Here is a 21207-nt window from a genome sequence, read left to right on the forward strand (position 1 = left end):
GCGTAAAAACAACATGGTTACGATTGTGTTTTTTGATCGGGACCACATGAGGGACTTTTCTGGTAAGTTTCAATCATTTCTGGCAAAGTATTTTTTTAATTCCCATTCAATTTTTGTTATCGTTCTCTAGGGGGCGCTGTAAGGCTGATTGTCAAAGTTTCACTTTTAAAATGTCCAGGTAGGAAGGGTCAATAAGTGTTTAAAATCTGGTTTGGATTGGATTGTGTGTGTGTGCAAACGCTGACTCAGCAGTTTTTAAAATTATATCCAATATGGCCGCCTTCCTGTGTGTCTGGGGGCGTGGCCATAATACTTTTTTTTTTTTGCCCTGACTTGACGCATGTGTGTACCGAATTTCGTGGCTGTCCGACAAAGTTGGCGTCGGACCCCCCATAGGCACAATGCATTGTGATTTTTGTAGGTGGCGCTAGCGCGCCACTTTTTCATGCCCAATTTTGAAACACATAAAATAATTAATTTTTCGCCGGTTCTGAGCTTGGTTCAAAGTTTGGTGAGTTTTCGAGCATGTTCAGGGGGTCAAATTGCCGTTTAAACAGCAGAACAAAGAAGAAAAAGAAAAAGAAAAAGAAAAATAAAGAAGAATAAAGAATTTTTGCAAAAACAATATAACTTTTTTTCTGAGTATGCGATTTCTACACAAAATACATTTTCGGAATGGTCTCGACGAGGGCTACGCGTCTGTGGGGGCACACAAACACGAGTTGACGAGCTTCGCTCGTCAACTCGTGTTTGTGTGTGTGTCTGTGTGTCTGTGTGTCTGTGTTGTTTAGTGTCGGGGTGTGTGTGTGTGTGCTGTTGAGTGTCGTGGGTGTGGGCGTGGGTGTGTTGGTCGCCCGATGGTTGACTCGCTGCGCTCGTCAACCATCGGAAGACAGTTACAAACACGAGTTGACTCGCTGCGCTCGTCAACTCGTGTTTGTGGATCTCTGTGTGTGTGCATTTGTGTTGTTGAGTGTCGGTGTGTGTGTGTGTGTGCTGTTGAGTGTCGGTGTGTGTGTGCGTGAGTGTGTTGGATGCCGAGGGTTGACGAGCTGCGCTCGTCAACTTTGTCGAGAGTTGACGAGCTGCGCTCGTCAACTTGTCGTCTTCTGCGTTGCAAAAGCAATAGCCCCTTACGCCTAGTATAGGCGCTCGGGCCTAATGAAGAACTTTAGGAGGAAATGCTTTCTGAAGGAAAGTGTTTGTGTTTACATGACAGTCAGAAAATGTTTTGCACGTTATGTTCATTGGAGTTGAGACATTTGAAGGCGTACCTTATGTTCCTGCATGTTGTCTTCAATCTTGAAATATTCCTGTGCATGAATCCCCCTGTTAAGAAACCAGGAACGTGGAGTTCCCAGTAACTTAACCATTTGTGCAACCTGGAGATAAAATACAGATCCGTCATTTTTACAGCATTTCCAGTTCCGTCCACTGAACTGCCCTTTCCCCACATCATTTCAGATTGGTATTTATTAGAAGTGAAGTTGAGGACTTTCACAAAGTCAGAAAAAGCAATATTTCAAGACACTGAAATGTGGTGTGATCTTAGCAGCTCGATAAAGCTTTTGTTTCCAGCAGCTATAATTAAGTAGGGACAAGCCCGTCCGGTGCTGGACCGGGACTCTTCAGAAAGCTGACCTGACTGAACAACAAACAAGAAGGCTGATTACCTACAGATAACTTACCACGGCTCTATCTGAGCTCCCACGAAACAGCGGTTCACCCAAGAGCATGCAGGCCATCACACAGCCCAGGGACCACATATCAACGGCCACTGTAGGTTTAATGCCGATAAACACTTCTGGAGCCCTAAATGTAGAAAAAAAAGCAATGTGTACGTCACGCATAAATATTGAAAAGGTACAAATCCAAAGTTAAACAACAAGCATGTATGGACAGGAGGTCCACACCTGTTTCTTTGTGATAAATCTGGAATCTACCCATTTACACAGTATTTTAATCATAATTGAATAGACTTTACCTGAAACAACGAGTTTGAATCGTCATGCCATGCTCTCCTTCAGACTCGCGCATTGCCAAGCCAAAGTCTATCAGCTTGACACGGAAGGGTCTCTCTCGGTCTACCAGCATGATCTTATCTGGCTTGATGTTCGTGTGGATTATTCTCTGTTCCTCGAGTACCCACAATGCTTCGGCCATCTGCAGACCACAGGGAGGAATGTGTTTGAGTTTCTTTCAGGTTAGAACCGTCAGTGTGAGGTTGCTGCTCTCCATCGTATGGAACTTACCTGTTCAATTATGGCTCTGACGTCACTGGGAGCCATTGGCTTTCTATTTTCAGACATAAAGACCCCGAGGTTCTTGTCCAGCACCTCTAACACCGGTGCCTTTCCAATCGTGAAGTTGAGCCAGCCATAATATTTCACAATGTTCCGCTGGTCCGCCTTCACAGCCATCAACTCTTCCAAAATATCAACCTTGGAAAAACATGAAAATTAGATGTGCTTAGTTCCTGACAGACAATTAATCTGTGACTCTATTATTGTGCTGCTAATGCAAACATACATCGTTGCTAATGCTTGTTCTATTACCGTGCTAGTGTTACTGCATGTACTATTACATGTTAGTATTAATGCATGTACTATTATTGTGTTAGTGTTAATGCATGTACTATTATTGTGTTAGTGTTAATGCATGTACTATTACCCTGTTCATGTTAATGCGTGTACTATTACCGTTAGCGTTCTCAATACACACACATGCAATGCAAACTATCATTGAGTCAGTGACTGACATTAACCTAAAGGGGATCTGTTTATACACTTCTAATTATAAAATCAGTAGTTTGACTAAACTAACAAAATGACAGCAGTAAACTCAACAAGCGTCCACCTACCTCCATGTCACAATTGGAATGATCCAGGGGTCGTTTCACCGCCACAGACTCTCCAGTATCACCATCCATGCATTTCCGTACTTCTGCGAAGGAGCCGCTTCCCAGCTGGTACATCATCTCATATTTTAAGGTGTTATTTGCGTGGTGCGGGAACTTGTAAAGGTACTCATGAAACCATGGGCCTTCATAATCAAGCTCTGAACTTGCGAAGGATTCAAAAAGCGTCAAATTGTTAGTCGGATCTGTTAAGGTCAACAGAAACCCGACCAACTGGTCAACCTTGGGATCGTTTCCTTTGGAATCCATCTAGTTCAGGAAGCAAGGATCATCAGTCAGAATTGTTATTGCAGCAAACATCTTATATTAATTGGACTTTATATGTGTGAAGAAGAAGCACAAAACCAGTAAATATGACATTATCTCCATTTGTCACCCCCAAAGCTAACATTAAAGCCTTTTACTCTGGACATCCGGTGTAAAGGTTTGCCAGAATTAGGAATGTGATTGCATTCCTAACGACTGTTAACCTGGATATTTAACTTTACATTTATCAACTGCCTGTTAAATTGGCAAAACCAACATCTATTCTACACTATAAAGTTTACCACTTATTTCAAGAGATTCCTACAGTTAAAAAACAGATAATTGCAGGAATGTTTCAGCGAGGCCCTGAAGGAGTGACCAGCCACTGCTGCATGTGTGAAGAGTTTGCTTTGCCTTACAGGCATGGAAGCATAGAAGAGATTCACTGTTTGTCTTTTCATTGTACTACAGTATAAACAGGATGTTACGGCATGGAAAGTGGCTTAACTTCCTGTTTATACTGTAGTACGCCATTAAAAAGTTAACTTATTAACCTTATTTTGATGTAAAATATATATGGGGGGGCACAAGATTGAGAGTCTGTAGGAGATAAACAGTGGATGACTTACCCACAGTCGATATTCTTGACAATTGTCAAGTAAGAATTTCACAACTTTGTCCACAGACAGCATTCTTCTTTCTGGACACCTACATATGGAAGAAAAATTTTAAAGATCAACTCGGTTCCCTGAACAGAGCACAAATCTCCACGACAAACCTCCCCCCGCCCCCCCATTAGCGCATGAAAACATCAAAAGCACCAAGGCCTCCCCATCGCTTAGTCCAGATCATCCATGGTGACGTCCCCCCCCACACCAAGGTTGATTAAATCCATGTATTATAACTAGAAAACCCATCTGTGAAGAAATGCAGCTGAAAGGGTCTAAGCTAATATGAGACATTAAAAACTGATGGAATATGAAAATTGTTGGAAACATCAGAATTTGATGCAGAGAAAAAAATCAAACATGTAAATGATATGAAATGAAAAATTAATAGAGATTTTTTTTTGCTCCGACAGTAACAGTAAAAGTAAAATTTACTGGCTTGCATCGCTAAGAAATAGCCAAATAGATCAGAGTGAAAACCTGCAGCTGATGGAGCTGGCGCTACGATACAGACAAGGGGGGGTGAGACTCGTATAAAAGGAGCAGATAGGCAACAATCTGGCTTTGAGAGCCGGTCAGACGGAAACTAAGACAGACTTACGTCTCTGGACTGTTCTCTTTCTCCCAATACAGCTGAGCCGAACTGAAGTCTGCCAGCTTGACTCTGACAGGTTTGGCAAATGGATCTACCACAAAGATATTTTGGGTGATACGTCATAGCTCACCCCGACCTTCTTCAGCATAGACAATGTCACGGCAATCTGAAGAAGAAATGCTAGCGTTAGTTCTACTTTTCGTGGTTTAAATGTGACGTATCTTTGTCACTTTGCCATACCTGTTGGAAGATGTCTCTGATGTGAATCAGGGTCACTACGACCATCTTGACAAAGTGTTCGAGGTTAAAGTCTAGTGTCTCGAATACCAGTGTCAGCAGCGGTGCATGAGGAGCGCAGCCGTAAAACTTGACAATATTAAATTCGTCAAAGTTTCGCCACATAAGCTCTTCCAGGATAATAACCTGCAGGTCAATAGAAGGGAATCAATCACTTTGGAAATGTATTAATAATCTGTACTGAATAACACTGAATATTAAAGGTATATTATTCTACCCTTTTTCCACAAGTTAATTATAATTATTAGTTATTTCTTGTGTACATGGCATTTGGTGTTTTCTTTTGGACATATTTATTCATTTTTTGCCGAATTATGGTTTTTCATACACAAAAAGGTATTAATACAATTTTCTTCTGCTCAAAACAAACAATAAGCTAAAAAAAAACTAAACGTCACAATAATTTCTTCCAGACATATTTTAGTAGTTGATTACTGACTACACAAACTTCAAATGATTGACTGGATAAACATCCTGTCAATCATCCAGATAACCATCAGCTGTTTTGGGGTTGATAATGACCCAAAATCACCAGAATAGTGCAGAAACATGGGAAAAGTGAGTTTTTATGGGACCTTAAAGAATGTGAGCATCAAAATGAACAAGGCCTACCTCATTGTCATAGCTGTTCTCATCATCTCTCTTTATGACAGTTAGAATCTGCCGAGTTTCTTTATCTTTGTAGAGATACAAACCATCGCTGTGCACGTATTGATTCATCGTGCCACTCCTGCATCCAGGCTCTGGCGTGCAATTTATAGATTTCTCTCTTATGCTTTGATGTCTGGTGACCATTGAAGATGGATTCATTACATAACAAGTTCAAAGATCAAAGATCAAAGCTTTAACATCTAAGCGAGCATTCACTGGGGTGGTAATTCCTACCCATTCACACCATCAAAGACATTTACTCACTTTTCACCCACGAATAACGCCACTGTTAACGGCAATCCAAACCTCCGTGGTGATGATGCCTATTCAAACTTTGCGTTTAATTGACTAATTAGCTCATTATTAGCACCCGACTTCGAGCGTATCAGTGGGGTTTGTATTACTCGGCATCGTTATTGTTAGACCATAGTCTTACCTCTCTCCAGAGTCCAGACGGATCCCTCAACCATGACCGCTCATTCCACACCTTCCAAAGAGCCTTCAATCCCATAAGTATCCTCCTCAAACAGTCAGTGAACTCATACTTAATTATTCCAATGCAGTACATTAATGTATTATCAGTAATCTCAAAATGGAATTAACTTTAACCCAAAACCGCTGCAACCAAAATATCGATACAAACTTAAAATCTGCTCGACGTTGAAGCTGGTAACAATGAGCTGGATTAAACCGTTTTCTGTTCACGGCTCATTCACACCGAACACCAGGATAACGGGGGCAAAGGAAACAGACTAACACACATCCTCAAATCCAGTTTTATTTTCCTCAGCAGAAAATGGAACACAAAATAATTAGAGAAAATAGGGCAGAATATTGTTCTCGCTTATCTTTATACATCTAACTAAAGATATGCAACTCTATGCTAGGGTGTAAGTAACTCAAACTGATAAGATTAAATATTTTTTCTTTCTCTAAAAAGGTACAGAAGGAATTGTTTCTTCCATTTCTGATTAGCACTCCAAAACAAATATCAGAATTAGAACCAGCCAAGCAGAAACACACAAGAGGCCAGGCAGGAGACGTTTGGGTACAATCACCCTTATGATTTTAAAAAGGTCAATGAACAAAAAGGGAACAAGCGAAATCACGGTTGATCGGCGAGTTGAGCTCACTAAACCACCGAGTGGCTGTAATCCTGGTCTCCATGGTAACCAGGCCGGTTACCCTGGAGAGGTTTAAACCAACTTTTCGTTGTCCTGTGCATCAATGTGATATCACTATTTAGGGCAGGATGAACCCTCCTCCCTTTAATTTAGTGAAAGCTCACTGGGAGAAATGAGTGGAGCCAAAATCATGTGGACATCCCCGACGTGAAAATTCAATCTAATCCCACCCAGGAAGTACAAAATCAGAAATAAGTTACAGAACAGTTTTCAGGGTAGAATGTAATTTCTGAATTCAGTTTAGCATTCTTTATTGTTCGTCTACAACTAGTGATGAACTCGGGGTCAGTTTTTAGCATAAATACATGGCATTTTGGAGAACAACTCTTCATTTGGAAGCAAATATTCAGTTGTATTCCCCTTAATGCAAAACAGTACTACTCGGTATATTGAAAAAAGGGGAGGGAAAGAAGGAGAAGAGGATCTGCTACAGAGGATTCATCCAAGTGACTCTTGCCATTAGTGTACTACTTACTTCCCTAGTTTCTTTTTGGTCAACAACCCATGTGAGCAGAGGCAAGGATTGGCTGGATTGTTCACTATGAAACGATGGTAGAGCAGTAGAAACAGAACTAACCACCAACAAAACAAAAAAACCATCAGCATCCTTGGAGTGCCTCACCTGACCACACGTGTACGAACACTGCTGCAAGCACCGTGCATGGGTAAAACGCCGTTGGCGATGCTGCACAGGGACCTAAATGTTGGTGAAGGAAAAACAGGAGGAGGCGGGGTTCTAGGTTTGATACTCCAACCCCGCGATGATGACCTGAGGAGTGGTCGTGGGATAGACAGAAACCTCACCCGTGACCAAGAACTGGGAAAACGTCCAAAACAAAAAAAAACCCTTGTTGGAGGACAATCCTACCAAATACTACAACAGTTTCTCTTCCAGGACTTCCTGTACTGAAGAGAAGACGAGCGCAGGGGAGGGACCCGTGGCGAGGAACAGCAGAGCTGTGCGTGACGTACGATTAGCTGGGTTCATCTTCGTGGTGTCCCTCTGACGACTGGAGGTTGGGTTAAGGCTGTGTGTGTGAACATGCTGATACTGAACGCGGCCCCCGCACAACAACTAGCGGCCCCTCTCTGGGCCCCCGATCAGCCTCGAGCAGAAGCGAGTCCTAACAGGACATTATCAGGGCGACGTCGAGCTCAGGTCCAGAATTGTCAGGTCAGATGAAGGATGTTACGATCAGGCTTCCTCTCCTCTTCCTCTACTTCCACCACCCCCCCCCCCCCCCCCATCACCCCATTTGTCATTCCTCGAGCTCTCCTTCCACAACCTCTTCCTCTTTGTAAGTGCCTCATCTCTATCAGGATGGCTGGCCAATCAGGAGCACTCCTCTCCGATGCGCTGGCACGAGCGGCCCACCTTGCGGTCCAGCTTCACCATCTTGAGGATGGCCTCCTCGCGACCACGGCCCAGATGGTCGAACAGACAGTCGTGCTGCTCGGGCAGACGGTGAAGCATGCAGAACACGTAGCCTGGGTGGAAACAGAAAATGGTTTGATGGATTCCCACTTCCTACAGAGAAACCGTTTGGCCATCACCTGGCCAAACACAGCATGGAAAACATTTTCTTACCGGTCTCGCAGAACCTTTTGCGATACGTTTCATATTCAAGTTGAAGATTAAGCAATGAACGAAGCCAAAAGTGAATTATGCTGAAGAAAAGAACTGCAGCGGTCTCGTGAAGATGGAGGTCAGTGCCGTATTTGACGATGACAAAGCCTCACCACAGCGGCAGGAGCCCAGTTCCTGCTGCACCAGCTCTAACTTGGTTTGGCAGCGGTAGCAGCGCCGGCGGTTCTTCTGCTTCGGCAGCCCGCGGGCCTCCTCGCCGCCGCCCTCCTTGTCGTCCGTTCGTGGCCGTTTCTCTGGCGTTTCCTCGCTCTCAGAGCCCGATGCTGAAAATAATCAGCAGGGTTGAAAGTTAGCGCTTCAAGTGGGGCAGGATATAGAGCTACGGGCCGGAACAGGAGAACGAGCGTACCCGATTCTCGGGGGCGTTTTGTGGGGGTGCAGAGTGTGCCTTGGGCCGTTTCTGTGGACGACACGCCTGCAGGTGGAGAATAAAGAGATGCAAGACAGGATTTGTAAAGATGAGTCTCAATGAACATGGAAGACAACTTCCAAGTTAAACCGCTCAGCCAAAATGGGTGACTTCACATACATCAGGAGTCTTAGACTTTTACTGAATGGAACTTGAGGCTTGTCCTTTTTCGCTGTAGAAACAATGACTCAGGAGCCAAACAATCATTGCAATCCACCAGTGAGGACGCCATTAGACTGAAAGCATCATGAGATAACTCTCTAGATGCTTGTTCGATGACTGACTTCCCCTGCCCATGTAGAGAAGCCTGGCAGCTGCTTGTATAAAGCAACAGTTGTAGAAGTCAAACAGACTACGAGCCCACACTCTAGCACAGACATGGGCAAACCACGGCCCGCGGGCCGTATACGGCCCGTTATGCTTTTCAATACGGCACGCCGAACTTGTCCAATTACCAAAAAATTCAAAATCATAACTTTCATTTTGTCCCTGCAATACCCGTGTTTCACCAGCAGATGGCGCACTGACAACCGCGGTGGAGTGTAGCGAATTACTCTGCATTAGTTTCTTTTTCCCCATTACTCTCTGACCCCGTCTGTAGAAATGAGCGGACCGAAGAAAAGCAAAGTAGACGGTGAGGGCCGAGTGTTTAATAAAGAGCGCACAACAAGATTTCTTTTCACCGAAATCCGATCTACGGCTGCATGTCTGATATGCCAAGAAGCCGTTGCGGGTGGCTCCTGCACAGAGTCCTGCCGTCGCTTCTCTGATTTAAAGAAAATTGACGCATCACTTCAGCTGGTGTCCCGTCCCGTCACAAGACCTTGAAACCGCACCGCAGGATCTGCAGGATAAGTTCAAGTCTCTTAACCTGAATGACTTTTATGTCTCACTTAACGAAGCAACGTTTCCAAACCTCCGGAGGACGGCACAGAATATGCTGTTGTTTGGCTCGACCTACGTGTGTGAGCAGACGTCCAGCGTCATGATCAATAAATCCCGTTCTTCTAATGAAGTGCGCATTTATGCACAGCAGTGGAACAACAATGAGTGCAGCAGAAATGATTGAGATTTAGTATTTCGTGTTTTGATATGTTTTGAATGTTGAAAGTGATCATCTTTTTTCAATAAATGTTGATTTATTTACGTGTTCAAGTAAAATTTATTAAAAACAGATGCAATCACCAGGTTTGACAGATCACAATGTCATTGCTATTTTAATCTATTTACATTTCTCCTCACACCGTTGTGCCAAAATATGTGTAAATGCTGCATCTTGCATATTCATTGAGACAAACGTACTACCTGCATTAGGGCTATTTTGCACATTTGAAAGACGCAGTTCTTCGTACACACTGTTAGTAAATCGGGTTGTACATTTATCTGTGTGTGTTTACTGTGCTATGAGGTTTGCACACGACACGCAGCGCTTTAGTATATCTAAACACTCATCCAAATGCTCCTGGCCCGGCCCCTCTGTCAAAATTTCAAACCCAATGTGGCCCGCACGTCAAAAAGTTTGCCCACCCCTGCTCTAGCAACAAACCGGGCTTTCCAGTCTGAACCAGCAGCTGATTTCACTCGGGCATTGAGTGCCAGTTGAACCATGTGTACCTTGTGTATGGTGATTCTATTTGTTGTGGCTGCTCACCAACCATCGGAGTATTGCAGTATGAAATTACTTCCTGAATTCTGCAATGCACCCATGGTTCCTTGATGGCATTGTTGAACGTTTTAGAGACTGTGCTGTCGGTACTTTGGCACCTGGCTCTCTATCCCCCTCTGTACTTCACCACTACATTTAAAGACAAAGAACATCCTTCCAATCTTCAACATGTTTCTTTTTTCTTGACGTGGAGGTCGCCGGTTGGACAACCTTACCTTCCCTTGTGTTGGGAAAGATGGGCGAAGGCTCTTCGGTTAACGGCTGCTCGGAGCTCGAGGGTGGCGCTAGGCTACTGCTCGTCTCGCTACTGAAAACTGGCGATTGGCTACTCCCAGTGATCTGGATTGGCGTGGAGGTGCAGTCCTCCCCTGGCTGCTTCTTCTGGATGTCTGTGGTCAATGACAGAAAATAATGAAGTAGGAAGAAATGCGTGTTCAGGACAGGAAATGGAGAGATACACGAAGAGAACAAACACAGAAACTCAAAACAAACGTTCTGTGTAGAGCAGAGGTGTCCATGAACCCAATCACATGATATAGGTACTCAATACAAACACATGGAACACTTAGTATGGAACCAACTTAACTTGCACACATGCATTAGGCAAATTTTGAATAAGAGCTTAAGTAATGATCCGATTCATCAAATGAAACCGTTCAGATCAATCATTCAAGTCACTCCATATGGCCTAAACGTCCTGGTTGCAACTTACCCTCATAGTTGTGCCAAAAAGAAATACATATATACACATCTTTGCATTTGGACTCTTTTTTTGTCTGCTTGGGTACCTTTAAATTGTCATGACTTGATTTCACCTCCGTCAAGATTTTCAAATAATAAATGCACCCAAGTGATTAATTTTTAAATATTCCCTCAACTTTGCCAGCTGAAAAATGATTTGGTAAAAGACCCGATCGCCTCAGACTATTGTGCTGCACTTGGAACCTCTCTGTAGGACACTGGTTGGTATTGATCCACTGTTTTATACCCTCCAGGGGACGCAAGGGAGGGCAACCCAGATTTGAGCTTTTCCTCCACATGCAGACTAACCCACTTGCGCTCAGCCTCTATACTCGTGTGCATCGAGTCTATTCCGAGCATTCGCGCCGTCTGTGAGGCTGAACTGAGGCCAGGCCTTTCTGCCATACTCACCGACAGGGCTGCAGTGCTCCCTCAACCCATCCTGCTAGAATAGTTGGAAACATTTCATGTTTATATTAAACAGTATTAATTGTTGGAATGCATGCCTCTAATCTCTAGGTCTCTACCATGGCTGGGCAGTATGCCTCCAAATCAATGTTACTGTCATTTCAAACTTAGGACTTTATAGTTTTACAGTATTGCATGTTTCTGGCATTCACTCGTTTTCTTCTGCTTTGCGGGTCACGGGAGTAGGCTGGGTACACCCTGAATGTGTCGCCAGCGCAACGTGGGGCCACGCTCAGACAGACAACCACCCACACACACACTGATACACTATGGGCAATTTACATAAAACGCATGTTTTTGGTGGTGGGAGGAAACGGGAGAACTCGGAGGAAACCCATGAACAGACAAACTCAGCACGGACATGATTCAAACCTGGTACCTTCTTGTTGTGAGGTGACAGCACGAACCACTCCGCCACCGTGCTCCCCAATCAGAGCTGGTCATTTATGTGACATAGCGAGACTAAAAGTGGTAATTACATTCAAGTACCTTCCAGTACGTCATTGACATCATTACTGGTGTCAGTCCACAGCTGCTTGTGTGCCAGATTCTTTTAGAATACTCTGCCTTTAAAATGACAGTACTGTGCATCTTTACCAATGGGCCTTCAGTTGAGACTGATCCAGACCTGACAACCCTGGGAAAAAATGCACAGCCAAGCATAAACCATATTATAACTAGAAAGACAGAGACTGCAGACCCCGCCTCCAAAAGACTATTGGATCGTGTGAGACAGTAAACAGGGCTTCCGGATCAGAGGGGCCAAACCTGCTCTAGCTTGCTGCTCTGGAACGTACTACAAGACACCTTCTGGACTCTTTTTCCCATCATGCCATCCGTGTCCCTCCCTCTTAAAGTGGCAGTTTACAGCCCAGGCACAATTCCAGATGTAAAAATAATTCTAGAATCTGGATCCAGATCCGGATCAACGCCATTCTCGGGGAGGACCGAGCCACGGACAGAACCTTGCTTGTGTAAAAAATTCAAGTCGATTGGGTTACTAGTTTTTGAGTTATGCGCTCGGACAGACAAACAGACAAAGGATTCTTTAACATTGCGAGATAGGGCACTTGGAGGCGAGGGTCTGCAATCTCTGATTGATCAGCTTGTTTTCAATTGAACCCTGGTTCGTTTCGTAAGCGGTGATTCAAGATTCAAGATTTATTGTCATCGTCTCAGAACAGCAACAAAATTGTGATTGGAGCATCAACACTGCATAGTCTGCCACCAGTGCATGAACCCCCAAAAATAATGCAGGGCGGAACAGAGCACGTTATATTTGATCTGGTGTGCATTTTTTATTTTTGAGAAGGTATGTGCACCTGCGCACCATTTATGTGCACCACTTAACAGAAATTATAAGCAAGATGTACGGCTTATTGAACTAATTATTTTTGAAATGCATTTTTTCAGTTTTAGTGGGAATAGTGTTGTTGGTCTCGCTTTTTAGCCAGCGCATCAAAGTCTGGAGTGAGTTTGGTTGTGGAGATACTCAGGATGGATCTGAGGTGTTGGTATGTTAACCTGGATCTGTGGCTGGCTTTGTTGATGTCAACTGCCAACCTCTGAGCAGTAGCCTCCCGCTCTTTTTTCGTTGACTGCTCGCTAGCATTGTTAGCATGCTTTGGGGCTATTGTAGCCATTGTATTCTTTAATAGCCTATCGGCATATCAGGTGGACAGCAGTTGATCTGTGAAAAAAATATTTAGGTGTTGATAGAATAATTTAATATTTCCATCCGCTCTTAACTGTTATTGGAAGGAACAGCCCCATCTGGTGGACAGCAATGTTATTATGATGTCACTAGTCAAGGGGCGAAGCTTGAACTTTGTCAATAAAGGCCTCGAAACAGGAAGTCGGGGGGAGAACACGATGGCAGAGGGCCAAGACGGTCCGTGTGGCCGCTAGAGAAAAGTAACTGGTGTCAAGCCTGATTTCATTACCGGTGTGTTTGGTAATTAATAACATGATAGGGATTTATCTCGATCAGGTGTCCACTTATTAAACACAACATTCTCTGTCCACTTTCCTTTTCTTAGGTCCGCTCATCTTTACAGAAGGGCAGCGGGGTCAAAGAGTAAAGCACAAGTGCGGTGTAATATGCCACACCTCAATAAAGGTCAATGTATATACAGTGCACCATCTAGTCGGAAAACGTGAGAAATGCAGGGAAAATAAAACATTAACAAGGTTTATCAATATAATTTCTTCAAATTCGCCAGGCCGGATTAAAAAACTTAATGGGCCACATATGGCCCCTGGGCCATAGTTTGTCCATGCCTGGTCGAACTCACTATTTTCTGCTCAATGGTGAAAAAATAATTATGAAATTTGAGTTTTCTGCAACGTTCCTAGCATTACCTTTTAGCATTGTTAGCATTCCTGACTGGAATCAGTTGGCACACCTAGCAGTCTCTGTGAGAGTAGCTCTAGATGCCAAACAGAAGCTTCAAATGAAACAGGTGGAACTGTTTCCTATTTATGTGTGATCAGTAACATCAGAGATGTACTGTACTATGTCATAAGCATACAAAAATGCAGGCCTTTCCATTAACAAATACATGCAGATTTTACTGGTCAACCACTCAAGGCAGTGAACGCGTGTCAACCACACCTCAAGCACTGCTGTTCCACGGGGTGAACACATCGAAGCAATTCAACACCATCAATACCAACTGATCGCCTGGCTGTGAACAAGACAGAAACTTGTCAACCAAATCCACCAACTAGCTGCCAATATTCTCCCATGCTTTTAATGTCATTTGCCAAGTTAAGGTTTTAAGGATAACAATTGTTTTCATTATTAAGTGATCAGCGAAATGTAACTATAAAATGTTTTCAAATTTTCCAAGACGAAGCCCAAAGCGATATCTGGCTTGTTGAAATAGTGAGATATAAAATTACAAGAACTATGTAAAATCTAGAGTTCTCCCGTCGATTTTCATCTCCATTTTGATCTCTGGCTTCTTCCTCACTGTCCTCATGTCTTTGCTGACGCTGTGGTTCAGACTCTGAAGGCTGAACGGAGGAGCTGATCGCTGCTAACAGATCACTGCCATGCTAATCAATAGCAGTGAGCTGGGTGCTGCAACTATTTGACATCACACCCAGAATGCCTAGCAAAGAAAACAACATTGGCGACCCCCAAACAGAATGGATTTTATATCTTATAAGAAATTATTACATATTTTTGTCTATGTATTTACATAGTAAAAGGTAAATTCTTGTACTTTTGAACTGATTTGTCGAAACAGTCAGGGATCACTTTAAGAGAACCGGGAAATATTTGGCATTAATGATGTGACAAAACATAACTGAAATAAGATTTATTTTCAATGATCAATTATGATCATTTAAAGAAGTCCAGAAGTCCATCTGAACCTGACAGAGGACCGGGATGCTGTAAACCTGTCACATTTGGACAGGCTGGTGGATGAGACAGAGACTTACCCGCAAAACATTTGGAGCAGAGATTCATGGTTTTACTGGACCTGATGGGATATAAAGAAAACCAATGTCATACATCTCACACATCCAGGTTTTTCCTTAACTTATTAAGACTGCTAAGCAAATGTAAAGCTTTTGATACAATTTAATGTCAAATATTTGCTTATGAAACTGCACACAATATCCAGTGGAGAAGAAGCCTCTTATTTCACCACCGAACAATTCCAGCATCCGTTTGTTGCAGACTGGCTGGACACAACATGGCTGCTTCTGTAACACTAGCACGACCTTTATCTCCCCCCTGGCTCGGATTGGACAGTAAAATCTTTCATAACTGTGAAGCTCTTTGTGTTTGCTGATCCTGTAACTGGGCCTTTGTGTCAATAATTTCAAGGAGGGCTGACAGGAATTTGTAGTATGGAGAAGCAAATGAGTGTTATAGGGACACTTAAGAGTAGCTCACAGAGGGTAATACGGCTGTATGGTTATTTTCCTGTCGGCTTCAGAATTGATTCAGCACTGCCAGGTTATATGCAAGCAGAGCTACTATAATCTCAAGTCCATTTTTTTGATCATTAACTATTCAAGGACAAGACCTGAACAGACAAGGCACATGTGCACCTGTTAATTTGACTTTGGAAATGATACATTATTCTAACCCCAACTGTATGATGACCATCACAGACAAGCAGAATGTGAAATGTCCTAAAATGGCCACCGTACATTGGAGATACTCAGGATTGTGTCATAACGATACAGAAAACCACCCTGTTAAATGGGTTTTCAACAAGAACACAATCTTTTCAACTTTCTGGCTCAATCTGACAGCGACCAGAGGGCACAGGGACATCACCAGACATGCTCCATGAGAACAGTGATACCCTACAGAGACTGGCCAACCGTAGGGTATCGTCTGGTCATACAGGAGCAACGCGTCCAATCCTGCAGGACAAGCTTGAACAGACCATTATGCTCCTAAAGCAATGCTAGCGCTCCAACCCAATCCACAATCCGCATTTAAACACAATGTCCAGTGAGCGTTTTGGAAGTCTCACCATTAAAGGTTGAGATCTGACATCCTTTCTTGTGATAAAGAATCACCATGTCTAACAATGATCACGCCCGTGAAAGAACTGGTGTCCATACCGACAGCAGTCAAGGAGGCCAATCACCAATATTTGAAGCTGATATTCATTTGCTGTAAAAGTGAAACTATTGGCGTAAAAATTTAGAATACAAACTCCGAAAACTTAATTTCATTTAAATTCCTTGAAGCAAACGTTTCTTGAAGATATTTTTTTTTAATCTTGGGCAATAATCAACAAGATCGTAAAGAGGGAGAGAATGATCAGTACAGGCTGACCAGACAGAGAGACAGAGACAGGAAGGATGTTCAGCATGTTAGAGTGATGAAGAGTAGAGACAGGAAGGATGTTCAGCATGTTAGAGTGATGAAGAGTAGAGACAGGAAGGATGTTCAGCATGTTAGAGTGATGAAGAGTAGAGACAGGAAGGATGTTCAGCATGTTAGAGTGATGAAGAGTAGAGACAGGAAGGATGTTCAGCATGTTAGAGTGATGAAGAGTAGAGACAGGAAGGATGTTCAGCATGTTAGTGATGAAGAGTAGAGACAGGAAGGATGTTCAGCATGTTAGAGTGATGAAGAGTAGAGACAGGAAGGATGTTCAGCATGTTAGAGTGATGAAGAGTAGAGACAGGAAGGATGTTCAGCATGTTAGTGATGAAGAGTAGAGACAGGAAGGATGTTCAGCATGTTAGAGTGATGAAGAGTAGAGACAGGAAGGATGTTCAGCATGTTAGAGTGATGAAGAGTAGAGACAGGAAGGATGTCCAGCATGTTAGAGTGATGAAGAGTAGAGACAGGAAGGATGTTCAGCATGTTAGAGTGATGAAGAGTAGAGACAGGAAGGATGTTCAGCATGTTAGAGTGATGAAGAGTAGAGACAGGAAGGATGTTCAGCATGTTAGAGTGATGAAGAGTAGAGACAGGAAGGATGTTCAGCATGTTAGTGATGAAGAGTAGAGACAGGAAGGATGTTCAGCATGTTAGAGTGATGAAGAGTAGAGACAGGAAGGATGTTCAGCATGTCAGAGTGATGAAGAGTAGTGATGAAGGTGTTGACAGAGGCCAGTAGTGTGTAGGAAGATGGAAGAAGTATTTAGAGGAAGTAATGAATGAGGAAGATGAGAGAGAACAAAGGGGAGAGAGGAACCTGTTGTGGACCAGGAAGTGATGAAGATTAGCACGAGTGAAGTTAGAAAGGCGATGAAGAGGATGAAGAATGGGAATGCATGTGGTAACACACACACACACATAGATTAATCACATATAAAGCAGCCCCCCCCCCCCCCGCGTCTGTAGGAGAGTCCAGCGCTGTGTTTCCTTACCAGCTTTGTACTTACTGAAAACCTTCAGTAAACTTGATACGTTTTATAACCCTGACTCATTATTGCGACAGTGGCGCAGCGGTTGAGAGGGTCGTCCTATGATCGAGAGGTTGGCGGTTCGATCCCCGGCTCATGCGCGTGTTTACACTGTCGCTGTGTCCTTAACCCACATTGCCCGGGCGCGTGCACATGCCGCGACCAGCGGCAGCTCAAACTGCTGTAAGCCAAATTGCTTAATAAAGTATATTAAACACCTCCAACATGAGATATTATAAAATAACCGAGGGAAAGAGGAGAAACCTAACATCGGGACCACAATATACTCTGTGCAGGGAATGTAAGGAACAACAAAGGAAGTGTAGAATAAAAAGTCTGTACAGAAACGGAGTGGCTCTACAGATGGAGTACAACATGAACTCCCCTACGTCCATAGCCAGTTTAACCAGACACACTGCTCTGACACTAGCTTCCGAGATACACACATTTAAGGCCCCGACAACGTCTGTGTGAAATTTAACACAGTGTAAAGTAGCCTTTGAGTGGGCGGGCCTTCAACAGTTACATACGGCATGAATGGAAAGAATCTACCAGAGACGTGTGGTGACGATGATGCTTGTGAGGTTCTGACTTCATCACAATCAGATTTACAAATTTATGAACCCTACCGGGTAGATTATCCACCATTTGATTGGCAGCAGTTAACAGTTAAAAAATCTCATCAGCTGTCTTTACACAAACTGTAGCAGAAAACAAATAACATTGAATAAAAAAAAAATATGGCCTTACTTATAAATGAAGTGTATGCTGTGCTACGCTACACTTGACATGCTAGATGTAACTCTGTAGTAGACAGTCACAAATAGAATCCCTGGGATGGCAGCGCCCCCAACCATGAGGCAGGAAACTGCGTGCCAAAAGCAACATATGAACAGTGCTGTGGTTAACTTAATCATGCTGCAAATCAATCCCCAAAACAGAATAAACATGACTCAGCACGTTTACCACCTATGTAAAAAAAAAAAAAAAAGTCCAACAGTCAAGTGCTCAAAAAAACTGCGATTCAAATGGTTATCTTCTTTGGAAATACAGATAGAAGAAAAACAAAAGTGTTAAATGAAATGACAGAAAGAATGAACTGTGATGAATAACCTATAATTCACAAATCAATTCCAAACAAAAAGCGGGCCTTTGGTCATTTTATACCATTCAAATCAACATAAAATATTCTGCCATTATTTCTTGTGGATCACAATAGGTCAATTCGGTTCTAGTGCAAAGCCCAATCAAGGAAATAGGTGACAAACCAATACTTGTTAGGGTACCTAAAATACACCCGATTGATCAGATAGCAACTAGAAAACGACAATCAGAGATTGCAGACCCCGCCTCCAATAGACTATTGGATCTTGTGAGACAGTAAACAGGGCTTCCGGATCAGAGGGGCCAAACCTGCTCTAGCTTGCTGCTCCGGAATGTACTACAAGCCAACTTCTGGACTCTTTTTCCCATCATGCCATTCGTGCCCCTCCCTCTTAAAGTGGCAGTTTACAGCACAGGCACAATTCCAGATGTAAAAATAATTCTAGAATCTGGATCCAGATCCGGATCAACGCCATTCTCGGGGAGGACCGAGCCACGGACAGAACCTTGCTTGTGTAAAAATTTCAAGTCGATTGGGTTACTAGTTTTTGAGTTATGTGCTCAGACAGACAAACAAGCAAACAAACAAACAAAGACAGACAAAAAAAACAAACAAACGCACCCAATTGCAATACCCTCGCCTCCTCTTCGGCGAGGGTAATAAGCAACATGGAAAACACACATATGACAGGACAGGCAACAAGAACCCTGGAAAAGACAGAACTGTTGATGCAAGAACTCGATATTTCTCGATTTCATATTTGTCAGCTAGGGGTGTAACGGTACGCTAAAATGTAATTTCAGTTTGGTTCGGCTTCTTTTAGGCACAAAAAGGGCAGAAAGAAATTACTTAAAATGCTTTCATTAAAAAAAAAAAGCAAACAATAGAATTTGTATAAATAAATAAAACCGACCCATTTGGGTGATATTTCAAATAAATTAGACTAAAGTTTTTAAAACTATTGTATTGGAACAATTAAAATTTTACAAGTTTACAGTTTTAACTTATTTTTAAAATTATTAATAAGTTAAAACCCTACCTATTCAAGCTTAATTTTTTTAGCTAGAAAGATTAACCTCACATTTTCTGCAGAAAGCGCTGATCTGGTTGCCATGATAACATCTCCATTAGAGAAAAGCTCACTAGCAACAGAGCTAGCTGGAATACAGAGCTAATGATTTGCTAGTTTTGCTATGTGTGCACACCTGCGAGCAAGTGGACCGAACCAAACATGCAGAACCGAAACGGTACAACACATTATGTGAACCGTTACACCCCTAATGTCAGCCAGAACATAAGTACTAATACATCACAGGAATTTCAAATAGATTTCTCACAAAATTTGAAACAGTGTCACAATGAGTATTTTTTGAACCACAGCACAAAATGTATTTCACAATGGTAAAAGTGAACTGCTAAGCCCGTATTTTAGTTGTGTTTCTTTAGTGAGCATATATGTGTATATATATATATCTTTGTTTTAGGAGAGATTTTGTTTTTTGTCCCTATGTGTGCCTGAAGCCGTGGGCCTTCACACGATTTTGTTGTTAGCTAGTTAGCATAATGACAATAAAAACTCTTGAATACCAAACGTAACCATATCAAACCGTTTTAAGGTCCCTGTTAAAAAGAAATAAAAACATTATTTTTAGACACTTTCAAAGTATCAGTCAGACTATGGAGCTAACCCACCTTGAAAATCTCTGTGGGGTCTTCAGTTTCCATTTCTCCTCATTATCTCCCCGTAGTATTCATAAACTCGATTCACCGACGAACGCACTCACTCAAGGAAGACATCTGAGCTTTATGCTAACATGTTTATGTACACCTTGCAAAAACTGATGCTAAAATATTTGTGGAAAATTAAATCTATATCGATGTGGCTTTAAATCAAGTAAAGCAGCGTTCAGTTACAAAAAGCGCAGCATTTATGGCTGGGGCCATTCAGCATGTGTCGAGCGCTGCCGGGCCACAGCGGCACCCTCCATTACTGACAAACGTTCAGCGCAACCAACACTCAAGACGCTTCAAAAGAGGCCTGGACTTTCAGTCTGAGCGACAGCAACAGAAGGGCAGGTATTATGAGCCCAAACAGTTAGAGCAGCGGTCCCCAACCCTTTTCCTGCCGCGGACCGGTTTCATGCCGTGAAATTTTTTTGCGGACCGGGGGGGGGGGGGTATACCGGTAATTAAATTTAAAAAGAGGAATATAATCTTACCAATAAACTTTATATTATGCACTTGCAATAACTATTAAATAAATAATTAATAGTTACACAATATCTACTCACCATAAACTGTAGTTCCAATAATTACTTCCGTCCTTCATGGTTTTTTTTGTTTCATAAATTCCACATTCTTGTCTTTTAATCCGGGTTCCGGTCTCAATGTGCCGAAGCAGAACTTTTTGAACCCTTCATTGCTCGTTAACGGAGCGAATCAGCTGTTAATACCCGTGTTTTAAGTCTTAGTCCTGGTTTCTCTTCTTGGAGGTCGTCGGCGCCTCTTCTTCCTCTTCTTCCTCCTCTTCTTCCTCCTCCTGAACGTCAGGGCCAGACTGAGACTGGAGTTCGCGTTCCACAGGGCCACGGGGAACATGGGGGACTTTCTGAAGATGTGGGGGGTCGACAGTGTCCTGTGCCATGTGTCTGACGAGGGAGAGTTGGCCCTCGGTGACTTTTTATGAACATGAAGCATTCCTTCCTTTATTTGTTCTGCTC

The 21207-nt window shown here is 42.9% G+C and overlaps 1 protein-coding gene across 1 annotated transcript; it reads right to left on the reverse strand.

Moving 5' to 3' along the window:
• Nucleotides 1-7785: 7785 nt before the first annotated feature.
• Nucleotides 7786-16041, reverse strand: LOC137916867 (AN1-type zinc finger protein 3-like). Its single transcript, XM_068759834.1, has 8 exons — nt 15993-16041; nt 15819-15879; nt 14941-14981; nt 10497-10670; nt 8980-8982; nt 8556-8621; nt 8299-8469; nt 7786-8046 (listed from the first exon to the last, which is right to left on the reverse strand). Exons 1-8 carry the CDS (start codon nt 16039-16041, stop codon nt 7892-7894), a joined length of 720 nt encoding a protein of 239 aa, XP_068615935.1. The 3' UTR covers nt 7786-7891.
• Between the last annotated feature and the right edge of the window lie 5166 nt (nt 16042-21207).

This window comes from Brachionichthys hirsutus, unplaced genomic scaffold (genome assembly GCF_040956055.1).
Source record: "Brachionichthys hirsutus isolate HB-005 unplaced genomic scaffold, CSIRO-AGI_Bhir_v1 contig_384, whole genome shotgun sequence".
Taxonomy (NCBI): Eukaryota; Metazoa; Chordata; class Actinopteri; order Lophiiformes; family Brachionichthyidae; genus Brachionichthys; species Brachionichthys hirsutus.